The 18,445-nt window shown below is 48.9% G+C and overlaps 1 protein-coding gene across 8 annotated transcripts in view; it reads right to left on the bottom strand.

The window, feature by feature from the left end:
• The window catches only part of RNF4 (ring finger protein 4), a 34,085-nt gene extending 17,397 nt beyond the window's left edge, over nt 1-16,688 (bottom strand). The window contains exons 1-3 of one of the 8 annotated variants that reach the window (XM_014829704.3): nt 16,537-16,677; nt 3,042-3,205; nt 2,652-2,707 (exon numbers count right to left, since the gene is read on the bottom strand). Coding sequence is in view for 6 of the 8 variants with exons in the window: in XM_014829705.3 (XP_014685191.1) it covers nt 3,042-3,050 (9 nt within the window). In the remaining 2 variants the exon portion in view is untranslated. Of the gene's footprint in view, nt 1-2,651; nt 2,708-3,041; nt 3,206-4,427; nt 4,614-15,473; nt 15,931-16,536 lie in introns of those variants that run through there. The other 7 variants (XM_070506398.1, XM_014829705.3, XM_014829702.3 and 4 more) reach the window with 7 other exon arrangements.
• Nucleotides 16,689-18,445: the final 1,757 nt, after the last annotated feature.

Here is an 18,445-nt window from a genome sequence, read left to right on the forward strand (position 1 = left end):
CACCAAGAAAAATATAAGGTTCACATGGGACTAGTTCAACTCATTAAGTAGAGTAGGAGGCCAGTGAACAGATCTGAGGTTATGTCCTTTCAAAACGTGAGATTCCAGAACACTCAGTCTTTAAAGAGAAATCACCCAAACACAGTGAATACAAATTCTATAAAGCAAAACTTTTGTTATATCAAACTATGAGTCTATCAAAAGTACATAACACACAACCCTATAGAAGCCTCTGGTCCAGGCCAGGATTTAGCTGGAAACCCTTTCTTTTAACCAGACGTTACAGCCCAATCTTCCTTGGATTTGTGTTTGGCCTCATTGAGCCCTTTTGTTTCTCAGCCCAAAGACGCTCAGTTTCCCAAGTTTCTATCCACTGTGGAAAGCGGGTCTGTCTTTGGGAAATCTGGCCTCTAACTTTTCAGGATACTATCAAGTGTTGTTCACACCCTAACAATCACCCTCCCACAGCTCAAAGAACCAAAAACGTTTAAAGCCTGTTCCTAGTAGCTGCCTGAGAGCCATGCCTTCTGAAAGGCTCAGGCTCCCAATCAGCCTATCGGCAGCTCAGACTCTCTGAACCAGCCTTTCCTCCACACCCTTAAGCTGCTGAGTTACAATATGCTCCAGCACTTCTCACCTGGCTGGCCCTGAAAGCCAAGTTGAGACTATGCCCCCTGCAGCCTTCCTCAAAGGAGACAGAGCCTCCCGGCTGAGGCTGTCACCTTGCTGTCCCCACTCCGTACAGCCCTGACTAACCCTGGCTCCCTATGTTTCTGTGCTCCTTCTTCCCTCTGCCCTGTCCTGCTTCTCACTGGATGACCTGAGTCTAAACTTCCTCACCAGAGCAGCCTCACAGAGCTGTCCTAAGGGTTAGGTGACATAATATATGTAAAAGCACTGAACACAGACAGAAGATACCATTACTACCATAACTCCTTACTAGGTCTTCCGTCCTTGGAAACTCTGGAAGGACTAGACAGCATCGGTGAGATGTGCACAAGACTGAAGAGCATCCACCACCCAGTCCAATCCTTCCCAGGCAAGAGAGAAGCCTGATTCTATATCAAACGGCAGCTTGAGGAGTTTTGGAAATGGAGCTAGGTTAGCAACTTCCCATGCATCTACGGAGCAGGGCACCATCCCCAGGAGAGCCCACCGGCAAGAAACAGCAGTAGTTCAAAACTCTCCAGGGAGGAGCTGCTCTGTCCCTAGAGGCAGCCAACACTCCAGCCTCAGTTGAGTCCCCTGCCCGGGGTTTATGGGTTTCTCTAACAGCCACCATATTGCTTAGGGCTCCTTAACTTTTACCCCACTCTCTTTGAAGTTGTCCTTGTATCTTCCTTCCTCTGAAAAGGATCAAATCTTTCTCAGCAGACACTGCTTAACAAAACCCCTCAGGGCCGGCTGCAGCTACCTGTGTGGTTTCTGGTCCCCACTGAGGGAGGGAAGCAGCAGCCATGGGCCCTGGTAAAGTCCAGGTGCTGGACCCTGAATACCCTGTCACAGACAGGGCAGTGGTGCCTCCCCCACTGCCCTGCAAAACTCACCACCCCCAACTCCCACAGCAACCCTCTGTTTCTTGGCTGCTCTTTCAGCCCCTCCATGCCTTTAACCTCATCTTCTTCCCAGCCTAGACTACCTGTCCCACCCCTCCTTCACTTGGCCAATTCTCAGCTTTCAGGAACCTATTCAAATGTCACCTCCATTATGAGGACATCCCTCATCCTCCCAGGCTGATTGTCTTGGGGCCATGTCTTCCTCCCAAGAGGCCCCCGTACTGCTATTCCACCTCCTCCTCCACCTGCACTCCCTCAGGGAGGGGAGGAGGTGACAGCTAGCTCAGGACTAGGCTCAAGAAACTCCAGAATATTTGCAGACTCTCCTCTCTCTGCCCTCCTATTATTTTTGTCATGGCTCTCCTCCTTTTTACTAGCAGAGGCCTCAGAGGTTCATAATTTTCAGTTTAAAACTCACCATCCAAACACTACTACGTAAATGATTTACACCATGCTGAGGAACCAACTTCTTCATGCTTAACCAACTTCTTCACACACTCATAAAAGGCTATGTTGCTGTCTGGCCAGATCTCACCTGGGCAGATGTGGGCTTCAGAGGTGAGGAGCCCAGGCTCACAGACATCTGACATCTGTTTCCCTACAGGTGAGCTGTGGTGGCAATCTGCATTTTCAAAGGGCAGGTCCAGGGAAACAAAGGCCCTTTTGTGTACGAATAACAGCAGTGGGCCTGGAGTGCAGTGGGGGCTGGTAGTGGTCAGGAAGGGGTGGGGGAAGGGGGCCAGTGAACAGAACCTACAGGATTTCTACTACTGTTCACCCTGGGAGCTATTTGTTCAGTCTCATCCTGCGTCCCCACTTCCCCAAAACCATTCACAGCACCTCTGGAATGTGGAAAGAGAATATAAAGCTGTTTCACATCTGATCCATCTGATGTGAATTCATTATCTCAGAAAACAGCTGTTTTGAATTTCGATCACATGAGCAATGTTGTCAGTAGGGAGTAAACCTGGGAGGGAGACCTTCAGGCAATCTTCTAAGGAGCTCTAGGGGCTCCAGGTGACATCTGGGTTACACCAAAGCAGAGCTACCTCTGCAGTCTGATAAAAGCTCTAAACAGCAGTTACAATGACTTACCAACTTCGGCCACTGAATGTAAGAAAACTCTCATTATGCTCACACTGGACCAAGAGCTACACATGGAGAAGAAATAGAAGGGAAAATGGAAAATTGCATTGTAAATGGTTAAATAAATCAGAGCCCTAATATTTCTAGGACACTGATAGCTGCTCTGGAAGCATAAAATTTGAACACTTCTCAGTCTTCTGTCTTCAGAGCACCACCCAAGACACTGGACTCATTTAAGACAAGACAGCTGGTATAACTACCAGACGGTCCCACACACACTCCTCTCAAGAACTAGGGTTACTCAGAAGCACCTTTATGGTACTCTCATTAATGTGCCATGAGGAATAAGGTAGTTGCTTAGACTTCAAAAAAATAAAATTCACAAGCTGATAAACTCACCGTACTCATTGTGCTCTCTGGCTCCAACCTATCGAGAAGGGAAGTGATCTGTACCAAGGTTTGCAGAGAAGTCCAACGTTCTCAACTGCTCATGCCCACTGGCTACTCATCCTCTGGCTAGCACAGGAATTTGGAGCCAAACAGATTTCCAGTATCTTCAAGCCCTGAAAAACAAAGGTATCAAGTCGACAAATGCTGCCACCTGCATCACTGACAACAAAGCTCAGTTCGAGTGTTGACCGGTCCTTTCTATCAGCTAGGTGCTTGCTTTGCTGAACACTTTATGCAATTTATGTCCTTGATCCCACAATGCTACTTAGAAAGTAAGCATTCTTGTAGAATACAGAACTACATGATACCAAAGCCTGCGAATGGAACCATTATGCCACCTCCTGCCCTCCTTTCTGGCTATTGAAACCCTGTCAGAGTACTATGCTAGCGGCTGGGAAAAGACAAGAGATTCAGAACTGCCACCCATGACCTCACCGACTTCTGACAACCAGGAAGGGACAGCGCTTCGGAGGCCAGAGCAGAGCCCAGAGCCTCCAGCTCTTCCCATGACTTCACTGTCGTTCTCTGGAGGAGCTCACAATTTAACTGAGGAGATGAGCCACCCACCCTGATTCACTCTGTGTACCCAGCTGAAACTTGTCACTGGCACCAAGTGAGTGGAGAAGAACCAAGAAACTGTGGACTGAGATGCTGAGCAGCAAGTTCCAGGAAGGGCAGAGAAAGCAGCAGCTGCAGAGGCTGTTGGAGAATGAGAGGCCCTTGGATTTCATTCAGGGCCGACTGGGAGGTGGTGGCTAAGCACGGTAAATTCAGTGTCAGGGATGCAGTAGGTGAGGAAGCAAATGAGAAGCAAAAACATGGAGCCAGGAGTCATGGTGTAATCAGTGTAGAAGGGGCAAAGATGGGCTTCTAGTCGGGGAAGCCCTGAGCTCGGGGCAAGCCTGAGGGACCAAGGGAGAGTCAAAGCGAGGAGGTGGCCTGGGGTCACCCAGTCTTAGGTGATAGTGGTTTGGACGGAGACAGTTATTCTCAAACTTGAGCCTGCACCAGGCTCACCTGAAGGGCTTGTTAAACCAGAGTTTATGATTCAGTGGGTCTGGGATGGGGCTCAAAAGTTTGCATTTCTAACAAATTCCTAGGCAACGCTGATGGTGCTGCTCCAGAGGCCATACCACGGGAACCACTGCACTAGGACAATGGCCTCAGAGCTTGAGAGATGTATTTGAGAGACATGGAGGCGGCAGAGACAACAGGACCAATCTCAAGCCCATCCTTCTTTTCAACTCCAGTGCTGCTACCTTCTCCTAACAGATCTCCCACCTCTGGGTACCCCTCAACCCTACTGCCATCCCATCTTTCTAAAACATAACTGACCTCAGGAGCCTTTCTCTGGTTCCCCATCAAGTCCTAATTCCTGAGCATGACCTGTAGAGGCCAACTGGCCTTGCACTTAGAGCACATCTTCAGAGCCAGTCAGCTTGGACTGGAGTCGGAAGCCTCCAAACACCCACTTGTGACCTTGGGCGAGGCATTGAACTTCTCTGTGCCCTATTTCCTTACCTAGAAAACAGAATAGCATCTCTTCAACAGGTGTGTGAGGGTTACAGGAGTTAACACAAAGAGCACTTGGAATCGTGCTGCACAGGCTCAACAACTGTGGGCTGACATCACTGACTGTTCTGCCAGCACCAGCCTTGCAGTGTCTCCAAACGCACCACCCACTGCACAGCTCCACCCCTTTGCTCAAGCTCTAACATGCTGTGTAATGCCACACCCAATCCAGCTTTAAAAAGAACAGGCTGCATGTCTCCTGCCTCATTCACTTATCAGTGTGGCTCCTGCCCTGGCAATACAGCAATGAATAAACACCCTGCCACCTGCAGTGGATGGAGAATAGGGTGGAGGGGGTTGCTGATAGGTAGCTCAGGTGCTGTAACTGAGGTATATGAGCTAGGCACTAAAGAAATGCAGGAGGACAAGGAGAAGCCAAAGAAAGTTTTTCAGAAGGCCCTTTAAAGGGACAGCTGAGCCAGCTGAGCCTTTTTCTGCAGCACTTGGTAGTCTGCATCCATGCCCCCCCAGCACCTTATTATCTGCTCTGACCCTGAGTGGTGTGGGGGATAACCTCTTCAATGTGTCATCCTGTGGCAGACGGCATGACACCTCCTGATAGCCCTCAGGTGAGCCCATACCAGGGGCCCACAGGTGCTCTCACTCAAGAATGGCACAAATGCTTCCTAAACCAACACCTCACCCAGTGAGCCTTCAACTTAGGTGGGCATTGAGGGCCGAGGCTCTGGCCAGGTTGAAGACAGTCCACCTGGTTAGAACAGAAGAGGGAGGCGCCCCCACAGCCCCTTAGGACTCACAAAACTAGATCACACGACAGGCCCAGATCCACCACACTTCCTAGATTCCAGCACATACATTTATGTTTCTGATCCCAAGAAGGGTCTTACATGTGGGTGTCACCCACGATACAGCTTTTGAGGGGACAGATTATCTACCTCAATGGTGTGTCTCAGAACTGAGAAGAATCTGATAAAAATGTCACGGACAGAGAAGGAGGGAGAGATCTGTCTGTTGAGCAAAGGGAAATAATCTAATACACAGACCTTGGTTATTCCAGAAGCCTCTTGCCTCCCACTTGGTTAATTTTTAGGCTTTCAAATATGGTTGTTAAAGACGTGTCCCATGACTGTCCCGGAGGTGCCCCACTCCTCAGCCTGCACACTCTCCCTGATCTCTGAAATCAGCCTCCTGCAGCCCTGTAGCTCCAACAAGACCACTGTCGCTTCCCTAGAGCTTCCTCATTCTCCATGCCGTTCTATGCCCAAGGTCAATCCAGCAATTCATTCCAAATCTGTTTTTTCCTTTTAGGGATAGTAAGGATCAGAGGACACAGGAAAGTCAAAGGCTGGCCTCAGGGAAATATACCAAGAGGCTGGATTCACCACAGAACAGAAGTGGGAAGAAGGGGGAATTCCCAGCAGACTAGAAATGCACTGTGTGGATGGGAGAGGCTCAGGATCATGGGAAAGGTAGCCCTCACCAACTAGAAAAAATGCTCGATCATGCAGGTGATAGAGGCCACCAGAATAATAAAACTAACAACAGCTGAAAGGCACTGTGCTTTCCAAACACCGGCTCATGTTATCCACCTATCACCCCATAAGGAGGCAGGTACTATTATGGTCACCATTTTACACGCAAGGGAGCTAAGGATGATCAAGGATTAAGCAACTTGCCCCAAGTCCACAATCAGTAAACATCAGAGCCTGTATAAGAGCAGTATAACACCAGAACTCACACTCTTAAATAAATACTGTACCTGAATCAGATGTATTAATTCTAGAAATAATTTGGACAATAGATGATGTTTTCCACGTTTCTCAAATTTACTATGTCCAGGAAGAAACATACCAGAACTCTAGCTCAGTAAATGGCCCCACTCTCTTCTAATTTGGAAGGCTAACCCTGCAGTCATTCAGCACACCCCCACTTGATGTAAGTGCTAAGAGGGTGGGGCTCCATCTACTTTGTGCCTAACTAATCCCCTGCATAAAGCAGATGCTCATGTTTACTGAATAAACAAACGGCTCAGGGGTGAGAGTAGGGCGGTTACTGGTGTCCCTGTCACTAAGAAAAGAAGACCTGGGGTACTACATGGCACTGGAAATAGTCAGGACGCCCAGATGCCAGGAATTTCTAAAGCTTTGATAGGAGGGTGAGGAAGAAACAATCCATGCCAAGATATCTAGCTGATTACTCTGCAGGAGTGACGCCACAAAACTGAACTAGGGAAGGCAAAAAACAAACAGGTGTTAAAGGTATACAGTTGTAGTTTTGGAGATGCTGGATGCGATATCCAGGTAGAAAGGTCAAAAGGCAGCTGAAAAACTCAGAACTGGGTGGAGGTAGAGATTCGAGAAATCTGTGTGAAAATTTGGGGAGTCAGAGAAAGTGGAAGCTGTAAAGAGAATAAAAAGTCAGAAACAAAGCTTGGAGCACCTGGAGATAATAGACAAAAGCTGGCATTTCAAGGAGGAAGCAGCAGTAAGCAGGCAGAGGTGCTAGAATGAGGCCAGGAAGCCGGCCACTGGTGACCAAGCAAGTGGAGGCCAAAATGCCTGGAGGAAGTGACACTGACGATGAGGTCCAAAATGATGGGAGTTGTTCAAGGAATAAACCGGGTGGGTGAACCACGCAGCAGGGAAGAAGAAAGCCCTAGACAAGTACTGTGTGGGTGGTGTGAGAGAAGTGAGGACAGCAAAGGTGACTCCGCCAGATTACTGACACATGCTTCCATAGCCCACACCCCAAGGGCAGGACAATCCAGGGTTTTAGATAGAGATGCCACAATGAAATCTACATTCAGAGAGATCATGTCACCTGTGTGCTCTCAGGGCAGATGAGAGAGACCCAACCAGTCAGGATGCAGATGGGAGACTGAGAGCAACCCAGGCAAGAAGAAAGGTGTGTGGCTTGGATGTAGTGGCAGAGTGTGGAAGGAGGAGAGGGGACGGATGGGATGGGTGGGGGGAGTTCACGAGGTTAGTACTTTCTGTGTTCCTACAGATGTACTGGTCTACTCAATCATTCTGTTATGGTTAGAGACTGGTTTTTTCCCCCATGAAGCTACCACGAACACTTCAAATGGTGACCCAACCCCTAACTCTAGTTGAGTGTGACATACGTAATCATATATATGTGCACGATGCATATGTGGATGCGATTATATATGTATGCCTACAAACATAAAGGTTAGAAACAGACTGTTAGCCAGGCAGCAAGCAGGAAGTGTTAGATTGGAGCTGGATTCAGTCACCATATCTCACACCATGGTTTTCCCACAAGCCAAGAAAAAAAGAGTCAGCAGCAAAGGGGCGAGGGAGGGGTGCACCTGAAACAGAAAGAAGCAGCAACTCTGCAGCACGTCCAAGGGAGAAGTTCGGATGAGCAGCTCTGTCCAGCCCAGCCCCACAGCAGGTACAGGAGTCCCAACCATACCAGGGCAGACGAGGCTGACACAGTTACCCACTGAAAATCTGACACCTAACTCCCCCATACTGGTTCCACAATCGCTAAGCAATCTTGATTCTAAGCTGGCTCTTTGTGCATTTTCCTCCCGGAAGATGATATGCGGACACATCAGGTCACTTATTCTGTGGGGCAATTATAAGGCAGCTCTCACTGTAAACTCATAAATGACTATTCTGAGACACAAGCATAGCCTCCCATGAGTCTGAATGAGCTGGCAAGGCAACCTGTTTATGCCAGCTTGGTAAAAGCAGAGAGAAGCCTAAATCCTACAGAATTTCATGAGGGAAATGCCAATTTATCAGTGACTGATCAGGCACTGGCCAGTACCAACTATCTAGCTCATGTCTCCCCTTTTAAAATCATAAACATATAATCATTCTCATGTTAAGTATTTCCCTAAATGAAATTTCAAAAGTAGGATTACGAACATGTGTTAAAGAGCAAGAGTATTTTACAGACTGCTGTTTTGTACTGGTCACTGCTTTAGTAAACAAAGTCAAAAATACCCAAGGCCACTGACAACATACCAGCACCCAGTACAACCTGCCCTCCAGGGGAAGGGGGCACGAGCATTAAGAGTTGCCAATAACTTTCATTTCAAAGTTTCTTAAATGGAACTCTGATGCGACTGTCACATCAACAACCAGGCCTTAGTACCTAGGAGAAATATGAGCCTCTTGCTTATTACACAAACGAGGATGCATGGTAAATAGCAGGCCATCACGCAGCTGGCCAGGTGAGCCCTATAGCATTGCACAAATATTTGACCTTGGTACCTCAGTTTCATCGTCTTTAATGCAGGGAAAATATCCCTTACCTTGCAGCTGTTCTGTGGAACAGAGATGCTGAATGAAAGTACCCAGTACTGTTCCTAGCACCCTGAAGGCAACCCCATCAGCTAATTAATTCAACAACTATTTACAGGTGCCTACTCTGGGTCAGGCACTGCTCCAGGGACTAGAAATACAGCGGTGAACAAAAGAGACACTCATGGAGTATATATTCTAAGTGGAAAGACAACCAATAATAAGCAATAAATATGTATTATGTCATAAAGGCCAGAAATTGTAGCTCTGCTTACAAGTGTAAGTGTGACCAGACGACAGCAAAGCAAACCTTCAACCCCAGGAAGAACTGGAACGAATGCTTCCGGCTGTCAGCAAGGCTTAATTCATTTCCAGAAAAAACGTGGCAGGACGTAGGCTTAGGCTTAGAGGAGGCTGAAGAGCCAGCACAGAGGCAGCAGGACAGCCCTCACCCAGTTACTTACTCCTAAAGGAGGTGCACAGAGGCAGCAAGACAGCCCTCACCCCGTTACTTACTCCTAAAGGAGGTGCACAGCCTGCACCATGGTCTCCTCTGAGGTTTTCGCAGGGACTAGACAAATGGATCCGGCAGAAAGAGAAAGCAGCAGACTATGTTTGGAGAGACAGTAACTGGGTCTTTCACAAATTTATCTTATGACCCTAATGAAGCCATCACCAGCAACCAAAAAAGTCCCAGAGGCCTGAAAGGAGAACCAGAGGTACGGGGCCTTCAAATCTGCTCAGTGATCTGTCACTCAGGGAAATTCTTTCCTTTTCACCTAATGCAAGACCCATTAAGGATCACCTTTTGCTTCTACTAGAGAAAAAAGAATAGCTGTCCAGGTTTAGAGATGTTCTACTTTTCTTTATGATTCGGGCCTTGAGGTGCAAGGGTAGAGAATTAAGAATAAACTTCAGCTTTTCGAAAATCTATGGAAAAAACAACATGCTGCAACACGGATGAACCTTGAGACATTATGCTCAGTGATGTAAGACACGAAAGGACAAATATTGCATAATTTCTCTTATATGAGGTACTTTCTGTGTTCCTACAGATGTACTGGTCTACTCAAGTTATCAAATCCAAGGACAGAAAGAAGAATGGAGGTTGCCAGGGACTGAGGGGGTGGGGGATGAGGAGTTATTGTTTAATGAATGGTTTCTGTCTGGGAAGACAAAGTTCTGGAGGTGAATGGTCATAATGGTTGCACAACAGTGTAAATTTACTCAATGCCACTGAACACTTAAAAGTGGTTCAAGTGGTCTATTTTAAATTGTATCTATTTTGCCGCAATAAAAAAGTCAAAATAAAACTTCACCTAATATTCCTTTTCTAGGGCTGGCCCTGTGGCCGAGTGGTTAAGTTCGTGAGCTCTGCTGTGGCAGCCCAGGGTTTCGCCAGTTCGGATCCTGGGCGAGGACACGGCACCGCTCGTCAGGCCACGCCGAAGTGGCATCCCACATGACACAACTAGAGGGACCGGCAACTAGGATATACAACTATGTACCAGGGGGATTTGGGGAGATAAAGCAGGAAAAAAAATTCTTTTTCTAGGTATGGTAAATAGACAAGGTTTAGCTAAGGCTTCAATCCACCCCCCTACCCCTGCCCTCTGGGATTTCCAGGACACACCTATGACTCAAATACACCCAGAGCGGACCTTGGCTCCTCCTCTTCTCAAAGAAGCTGCTCTAACAAATTTCTCCATAGCTTCACATGCAGGATTATGGAGAATTCCTCCTAGTCGCTAGGCTAACCCTTTGTCATAGAAACCCCAGGAGCAGGGCACCTTAATTCTCTAACAGCCATGTCTGATGAAGTTGTTATCAGTAATTGAATTGAGAGACATATTAAAAGACACCAAATCCAACCAACTAATTTTGGCAGGTCAGAAGCCAACTACCTGACCCTTTGTAGAAGGGTTTCTCTGGGACAGCATGGAAGCGAAGCTGGGTGGCTTCTCTACCTCTCTGACCCCTAACTTTTAATTTTCTTTCAGCCATGGTAGCCTAGGGGTCTGGCAATACAAACAAAGCCAATTCCTGGGGGCGAGGAGCAAGGGTAACATAATGAAGGAAACCTAAGGATCCCTCCCTGCAGAGGCTGAAAAGATATCAGAGGCCAATGGGGCAAATCGACCTCAGGAGCTGAGGCCATCAACAACCTCCCAGTCTTCCCCAGGCCAAGGTCACTGTGGCCATAAAATTCACAGGAGGCAGGCAGGCATGCTGGGCCTGTGTGGATGGCACCCAAGCATGGAGCCTGCCAGAGAAAGCTGGCTAGGAAGCTTAGCTGCTTGTACTGAATCATGAACCCAGGAGAGGGTACAGTGGAGTGTGTGTGTGGAGTGAATCTAGAACCACTAAAAATAGCCAAGGTGCAGGGCCTCGTTGGGAGGGGGAAGTCAGAAGCTCACAGATTTGGTTCTTTGACCTATACCTACAGCAGAGAGCAGCAGAGCAGTGCCTGACATTGGGAATTCTCTTATTTGCATACTGGAGGGGAAGTCCTCTCAGCACAAAGCATTCCCTTCCACTCCTAGGCAGGTGCATGTGTGGGCTAGCTAATCAATGAATGTGTGCTGTCACCGAAAGGCGAGACAAATCCAATTCTCTAGAGACATTAATCTTGGCAGTGGGAGCCCACACCTGGGTTTGTGAGCAGCAGCAGAAGCCCTAATCTAGACACTCTTCAACTCTCTTTTCAACACTCTACCTAGGAAGCAAAATATGAAGTCAATGGTCCTTGGGCCCCAGGAAAAATGCAGCACCTGGGGGTGCTGCAGAAAGAAGAGCAAGCACCTACTATGAAAGAAATGCTCTAATAGAGATAGAAAAGGCCGAAGAGAGCAGTAGGAAGAACCTTAAGTAGGCCTGAGGAAGTTCCAAGGTTTCACGTGGTAGCACACACAAAACATCACCAGACTCCAAAAGACCCAGGAATATTGCAAATGGTCCCAAACGATCATACCCATTGCCTTCATATAGTACAGCCAACCTCTCCTCCCTATCCCACCACTTACTTTTTGGGCCTCATTTCCAGTTGGACATGTGTTCCTAAAAACTGCCACAAGATACGGAAAAAAAAAAAAAACCCACAGGCCTTACGGGAAAAAACAGAATTGGGCTACAACACTCAAACACTTTGACATACACACGTTGTACACGTGTTAAATAGTTAAGAAATGCACATATCCTATAAATAACTACGGCACTTTCCCAGGTGTGCAGCTCCTGAGTTATTGGAGTAAGCTGAATGCTGTAACATCAGATACACACGGCTGTAGCTTATAACGCACAGAGTCAAGCTTGGTTCAGCCGAGTTCAATTTTCTGTGTTCACCATAATTTCCCACAGATGAAATGCACAGCAAACTCAAAATTCCCATTATGTTGAAATTGTTCCCTAATATATCAATCTTGTTGGAACTAATGCATGCTTTCAAACAAACGTTTAAAGCAGAACTGACTACTTTCCTCCAGGTACCCAGGGAGTCAGTCACCCACTCTAGGCTCTTTCTTATCACAGTGCCATAATTTGATATACACTGTTCCCCTGCCTGCAAAGGCCACTCTATCCCATCCCCCTTTGAAGAACTCCTGTTCACCCCCCAAGGCCTACTGCAAAGGTTTTACTTACATTTCTCTCACTCCTCCTGGTCCTGAGGTAACCATTTCTTCTACTGTACTCAATACGATAAACACAACCCTAAGTCAAATACTTATCACGGCACCCCTCCTCTTAGCACAGGACTTCGCACAAACATTGGCTAAAGATTTTTTTCAAATTGAAATTAAATTATCAAGCTCATTAGACGGTTGAAAAAGATGGCAGATACTTAGAAGAAATGGCACAGAGTGTTTTGGAGGGGGATGAATTTCAGGGATGGGGGAAATGGAGCCTTACACTGCAGGTGAAAATAGTCACCATCAGGAAACAAAGGGAGACTTAAAATAGATGATCATCATGGGAGAACAGCTCTACCTGAGGCACTTTCACCATGCAGCAAGAGACCAGAACAAACAGTTAACTAACAGGTAAGAACTGAAAAACATCCAGAAGATGCTTAGAAAGGAAGCAAGTTTCAGTACTGATCTGCTCTGGCAAGCCGCAGAATTCAGCAAGTTTGGCTAAAAGAAGAGGTGAAGTAGAGCAGACAGGAAAATGCCCAGGCCCTAGGACCACCTCCCCCGGCTGGGCAAAGGAGACAGATTCACTCAGGAACAATAACCAGTGTCTTCAGGAATACAATGCAATCGCTGTAAATCAAGTTTCTTGAGAATATTTATAATCTGACTCCTCCTGGGTAAATGTTACTTGAAAAGAAAAAGAAACATAAAAATAAAGACAATATCCCCCACTTTAAGTTTTATTTTTACTATTTGAAGCTACTGGAAACATCACCCATGTGCCTTCCCAATACATAAAAATGAGAATGACATAAAGTCCAGCAAAAAGAACAAAGATGCTAGGTCTGTTTATTACCTGTGTGACCTTGGGCAAGTGACCTTGACGTCCCTGTGCTTCAGGACACGTAAGCTAGAGCTAACCACAACTCCTAGGCAGGGTGGATGTGATAGTAAGTGGTAGAAACTACTCAAGAGGTGTGACTACATCACAAACCTAGAGTAACTCCTACAGAAACCGAGTCACATTCATAACACCATAAAGCAATTATGATTCCAAAACAAAACGGCATCAGCAGATAAAAATGTCAATTAGCAGACCTTCCTTCATTTAAAATTTGTGTTTGTCAAATAAGTCTACACAGCAAGCCAACTTAATCAGCTATCTGGTGGTACATTCTCAGTTAATGTACCCTAATGGGAACACCAGGAAACCACGTGGTTTAAAAAGAATACTCCAGGAAACGCTCATGGTCACAATTTCTCTTTTGTACAAACAGGCTACTGATAATACTCATTCTGAAATGTTTCCAAGCCTTTCCTACTCTGCATGGTGTGGTATTCTATAAACTTGACAATTCTTATTTATGCCTGGGAAAAAAAAAAATCACTTCCAAAGGAAATTTCAGATCCCTGTGGTGGGACCCTCCATCCTAACCTCACATGTTTTCTCACACTTGAACTCTGACCTCAGAACACAGCAGTATCTGTGCTCTGGGCCTTCCTCCTCAGAGAGCAAACCTTCGCAATTCCCCAAGTCCTGCTGAGAAATAAGTTATTTAGGAAAGACAACTCAGAAGGACATACATGTGAATTATATCTCAATAACAGAAGAGTCAACCTTGTAATATTCTACAGGAACCATCTCATCCTTCAAAGATTCCTAATCTGGGGACAGTGAAAGATGTAGCTAAATCATTTAAAAATAAGTCACTGGTAACACATACACAGGGAACATACAAAGTCACTCTTATACAGCACATAAACCAATTACCTTGTAAACATATCTTCATTGAGTAGCACCTCAAATCCTTTCCAGAAATTGGTAGGGGTATAAACTACTGGATATGGACTGCTAACAGCCTTTAAGTAAAGAGGTAGTGAAGAACTGCCACAACTGGCAAGCACTGACACCAAGTTTGGTCCTCAGTCACCACCCTGGTCCAAGCTACCCTTCTCCTTCTTCCTAACTTGTCCTGAGACCACTACTCTTACCCACTTTTCTAAGTCATCCTTCTCATAGCACAGTGATTTTCCCGAAATGCAAATCTAACCGTGTTACTTCTCTGCTTACAACTCAATTTAGTGATTTCCCACTTGCCCTTAAGATAAACTCTGGGTGCCAGCTGGTGGCACAGCGGTTAAGTGCGCACGTTCCGTTTTGGTGGCCCTGGGGTTCACTGGTTCCGGATCCCGGGTGCGGACAAGGCACCACTTGACAGGCCATGCTGTGGCAGGCATCCCACATATAAAGTGTAGGAAGAGGGGCATGGATGTTAGTTCAGGGCCAGTTTTCCTCAGGAAAAAGAGGAGGACTGGCTGCAGATGTTAGCTCAGGGCTAATCTTCCTCAAAAAAATAAATAAAATAAATTCTGAATTCCTTAACTCCAGGGCACACCAAAGACCTTTTGTGAACTGGTTCCTGCTTACCTTCCCAGTCCCATCTTGGGCACAGTCAACCTCAGGGAATCTCTCATTCCCTCCACCCTCACTCCTCAGCTCCACCAGGGCCTGTACCATTCCTATTTTATTCACTGCTGTACCCCAAGCAGAAAGCCTGACACACAGAAGGCCTCAAAAATATGCTGATTTAGTGGGTGAAAAGTTCTCACCCTTTTCATGTACACAGCATAGATACGCATACAGTACACAAAAAGGCATGGACTATATAGACAGCATCAAAATTACACGGAGAGGACAATCAGGAAAATGATATCTAAAAAAGCTCCGGGGGGCGGGCGACCATTGTAAAAAGGTTAATAAGTACCCTATTAGGATTTTTGAATCAGAGTTGGAAGCTCAAGCGCAGGCAATATAAAAACCGACAACACATCTATTTGAACGTTTCCATTTCACCTCAAACTCACAGATAAAACCAGCATCTCCCCACCTAGTGAGAAACAAACAATCAGAAAAACAAAACGTTTTCTTTCAACGTCTCTACCTTTGATTACCAGTGGTCCCCAAACTCCCGGTCACTGAACTCAAAGGCCTAGTCCTGCAGTCAGGAAACGTCGGCCCTGGACTCGCGGTCGTCAACTGGCGGGTGTGTGACCTTGAAGAGACCGCCTTCATCTCCCCAACCGCTCAGGAGCCTAAGCCGAGACCCCAGGTCTGGCAACGAGGACTCGGCGCAGAAGGAGAACGAAGGTATACAGGCACAGGCATGGGTAAGACAAAAGCCAACCCCCCAGAAACGACTACCGCGGGCTCCAGGCGCTGAACTCTCCCCTTCGCCCTCGCCGGGTCAAAGAGTGGAAAGCGGCATTCATCCAGCTCGGGTTCGGCTCTCAAGCTTTTTAAGACCCAGCTTAACCTTCCGGCGCCTGCCCACGGGCGCGCCGGGGAGGTGCGGGCGCCCGCGAGTCGGGGGCGCGGCCTCGGCGGTCACGGGTTCCGCCGCCACCGGAAGCCGAGGCTCCAACAAGCTCGGCCAGCCGGGCGCTCCCCCGGCCGGCCCCGGCGCTCCCCCGGCCGGCCCCACCGTCCCCCGCGCCGTCCCGGCCCACAGGCGGCCCCGCCACGCGGTTTGGGAGGACTCGCAGGCCCACGGGGGCGGGGCGGGGCGCGAGCACACAAAGGAGGCGGCGCCGGAGGGGAACAAAAACCTTGCCCAGGGCTCCCTCGAACGGCCCGCACCGGCCGCGCCCCGGGCCGCTCCGCCCGACTCTCCGGGTGACCTTGGCTCGTCCCTCCCCACCCCAGCCTCAGTTTCCCCAGCGAAGCCACGGACGAGGCGCCGCGGCCTCCGCCCGCCGGGCAGGCGAGAGAGGGCGAGGCCTGCCGCCCCCGGCAGGGCTCGTGCACCCGCGCGGACGGCGGGGCGGGCGAGCGAGCTGGCCCGCGCTCCCAGGAGAGGCCCGGCGGGCGGCGGGGCGCGAGCCCGGGCGGCGGCGCCAAGGCGGCTCGCTGGGCCGCGGCTCCAAGGCCTCTGCAGGCCGCGAGCCGCCCGAACCCCGCATCTTCCCGGCCCCGGCCTGCCGCTTCTCCCCCGCAGCCCGGCCTACCTGGAGCTGGCCTGGCCCAGCAGGCTCCGCCACCGACGCGCCGGAGCGCGAAAGCACCTTCGGAAGCCGCCGAGAAGCCTCCCGCAAGACGCCGCCGCCTCGACAGCGACCCACTTCCGCTCCGGAGGCCTTGGCTCCGCCCCCCGCGCATCCCCATGGGCCGCCGCTGCCGCGGTCTACCAGTCGAGGAGGCATATTTTCAATCCTATTGGATAAGAAAACCATCTGTTACCACTTTGAAACGGGCCTCCTTCCGGCCTCGCCCACGCTCGCGAGCTCAGGCTTCCCCTTTCCCGCGAGAGACGCGGCTGGCGCCCCTCCGCCCGCAAGGCCTCTCGGGAGTTGTGGTCTGTGGACTGACGGCTGCTCTGGTCTCTGGCTTCCTTGCTCTTGGCGCGACACGCCCGGCCGCCTGCGCGGAGCCGGACGTTAGTCCAGGCCAGCGGTTCGGCGGCCCGCATACCAGGCCTCTCTGGGCCTCAGCTTCCTCGCTGTTGGTGAGGCCTTTGTGAGCAGTGTTCCCGGGGTCTCCACCACCGGCCGGAAACCGGGCCTGGATCTGCAGCTCCTGCAGGACGCCCGCAGCGTGCCAGGCCCTGGGCCGGCGTCTGGTCCCCATGATCCCCGACTCTCCCAGGCTGGTGGTGGAGACAGGAGGGAGGCACAACCCGGCCTAGCTGCGGGAACCCTGGGGAGGCACTCAACCAGGACGTCTGGGAGGGCTCCCTCGAGGAAGAGACCTTGGAGCTGAGAACTCGAGGGACCAGAAGGGAGGAGGGAGTTCCAAGAAGAGGGAGCCTGGGTGGGGGAAGATGGACTGGCATGTCCAGGTAACTGAAGGCTGCCCAGTGTGCCAGGAGCACAGAGGTGGGGAGCGGCGGGGGCGGGGGGAGTCAGATCTTGGAGGGCTCAGATTCCAGGTTAAAGAGTCTGGATTATCCCTTGGGCAATGGGTGTCAGGAAAGGAAGGACTGAACCCGTGGAGGAGCACTGTTGCCCAGGTCCGGTCCTGGGAAAGGGGCCATAGACCAGGCAGAGGCCTGGCGAAGGCCAGGGGCATCTAGTGCAACTCCAAGGGTCAGAGAATGCAGGCCATGGATCTCTCCTGTCTGAGTTTGAATCCCAGCTCCATTGTTTAAGCAAGTCTGACCAGTTCCCTCGCCTGTTACGTGGGGGTAATAACAGTACCTACCTCAGAGGAAGAAGGTGTGGAGTTGGAGGACTCAACGCAGCACAGCACAGGTGCATGCCAGCCCCTGGGTGGGGGTTGCAGACCGGCATCTGATTAGAGAATTGTGTGGTGGGGTTCTTGAGTTCAACTGCCAGAGCTAGACTTGGGAATGGATTTGGCAACCAGGAAAGAGAGCCCAGCTAGTCCCTCTTGTTCTGAAAATACCCAGATCTCAGGCCATGGCCATCATCTCTGGTCCCTAGGCACTCTCAGGCAGTAAGGAGGTCACCCCGGAAGCCTTGGGATGGGCTGTTTCCTAAGAGGGGGGTCTTTACCCAGAAGATTGCGTCATATATGCAAATGACTAAGCAGATCAAAACCAGTGCATTAATGTTTTTGTGTTGAGTTTATGGAGCAGTCTCTGTGTTTATTTTATGTAATTGTAAGGGAATTTGGCATGGTAGAGCATCAGATAAATCTGATTCCAGTGTAAAATATATGGTTGAGTATTTGATTTTGATAGTGATTTTAAGTTGGAAGACAAGATTTTTCAAAGTTTGTGATCATAATTGGAATACTAAAGAGAATTTACATGTTTAAGAGAAATGTAAACATTTAATATATCTATAGGAATTTTAAAATACTTGGCAGGGCAGCCAACTGAAATGCTAAAAAATAAAAGTAGACATTCCATGTATAAATGCACTTTATTTTTTTATCTTAAAAATGAATTATTTT

Source organism: Equus asinus, chromosome 3, assembly GCF_041296235.1.
Source record: "Equus asinus isolate D_3611 breed Donkey chromosome 3, EquAss-T2T_v2, whole genome shotgun sequence".
Taxonomy (NCBI): Eukaryota; Metazoa; Chordata; class Mammalia; order Perissodactyla; family Equidae; genus Equus; species Equus asinus.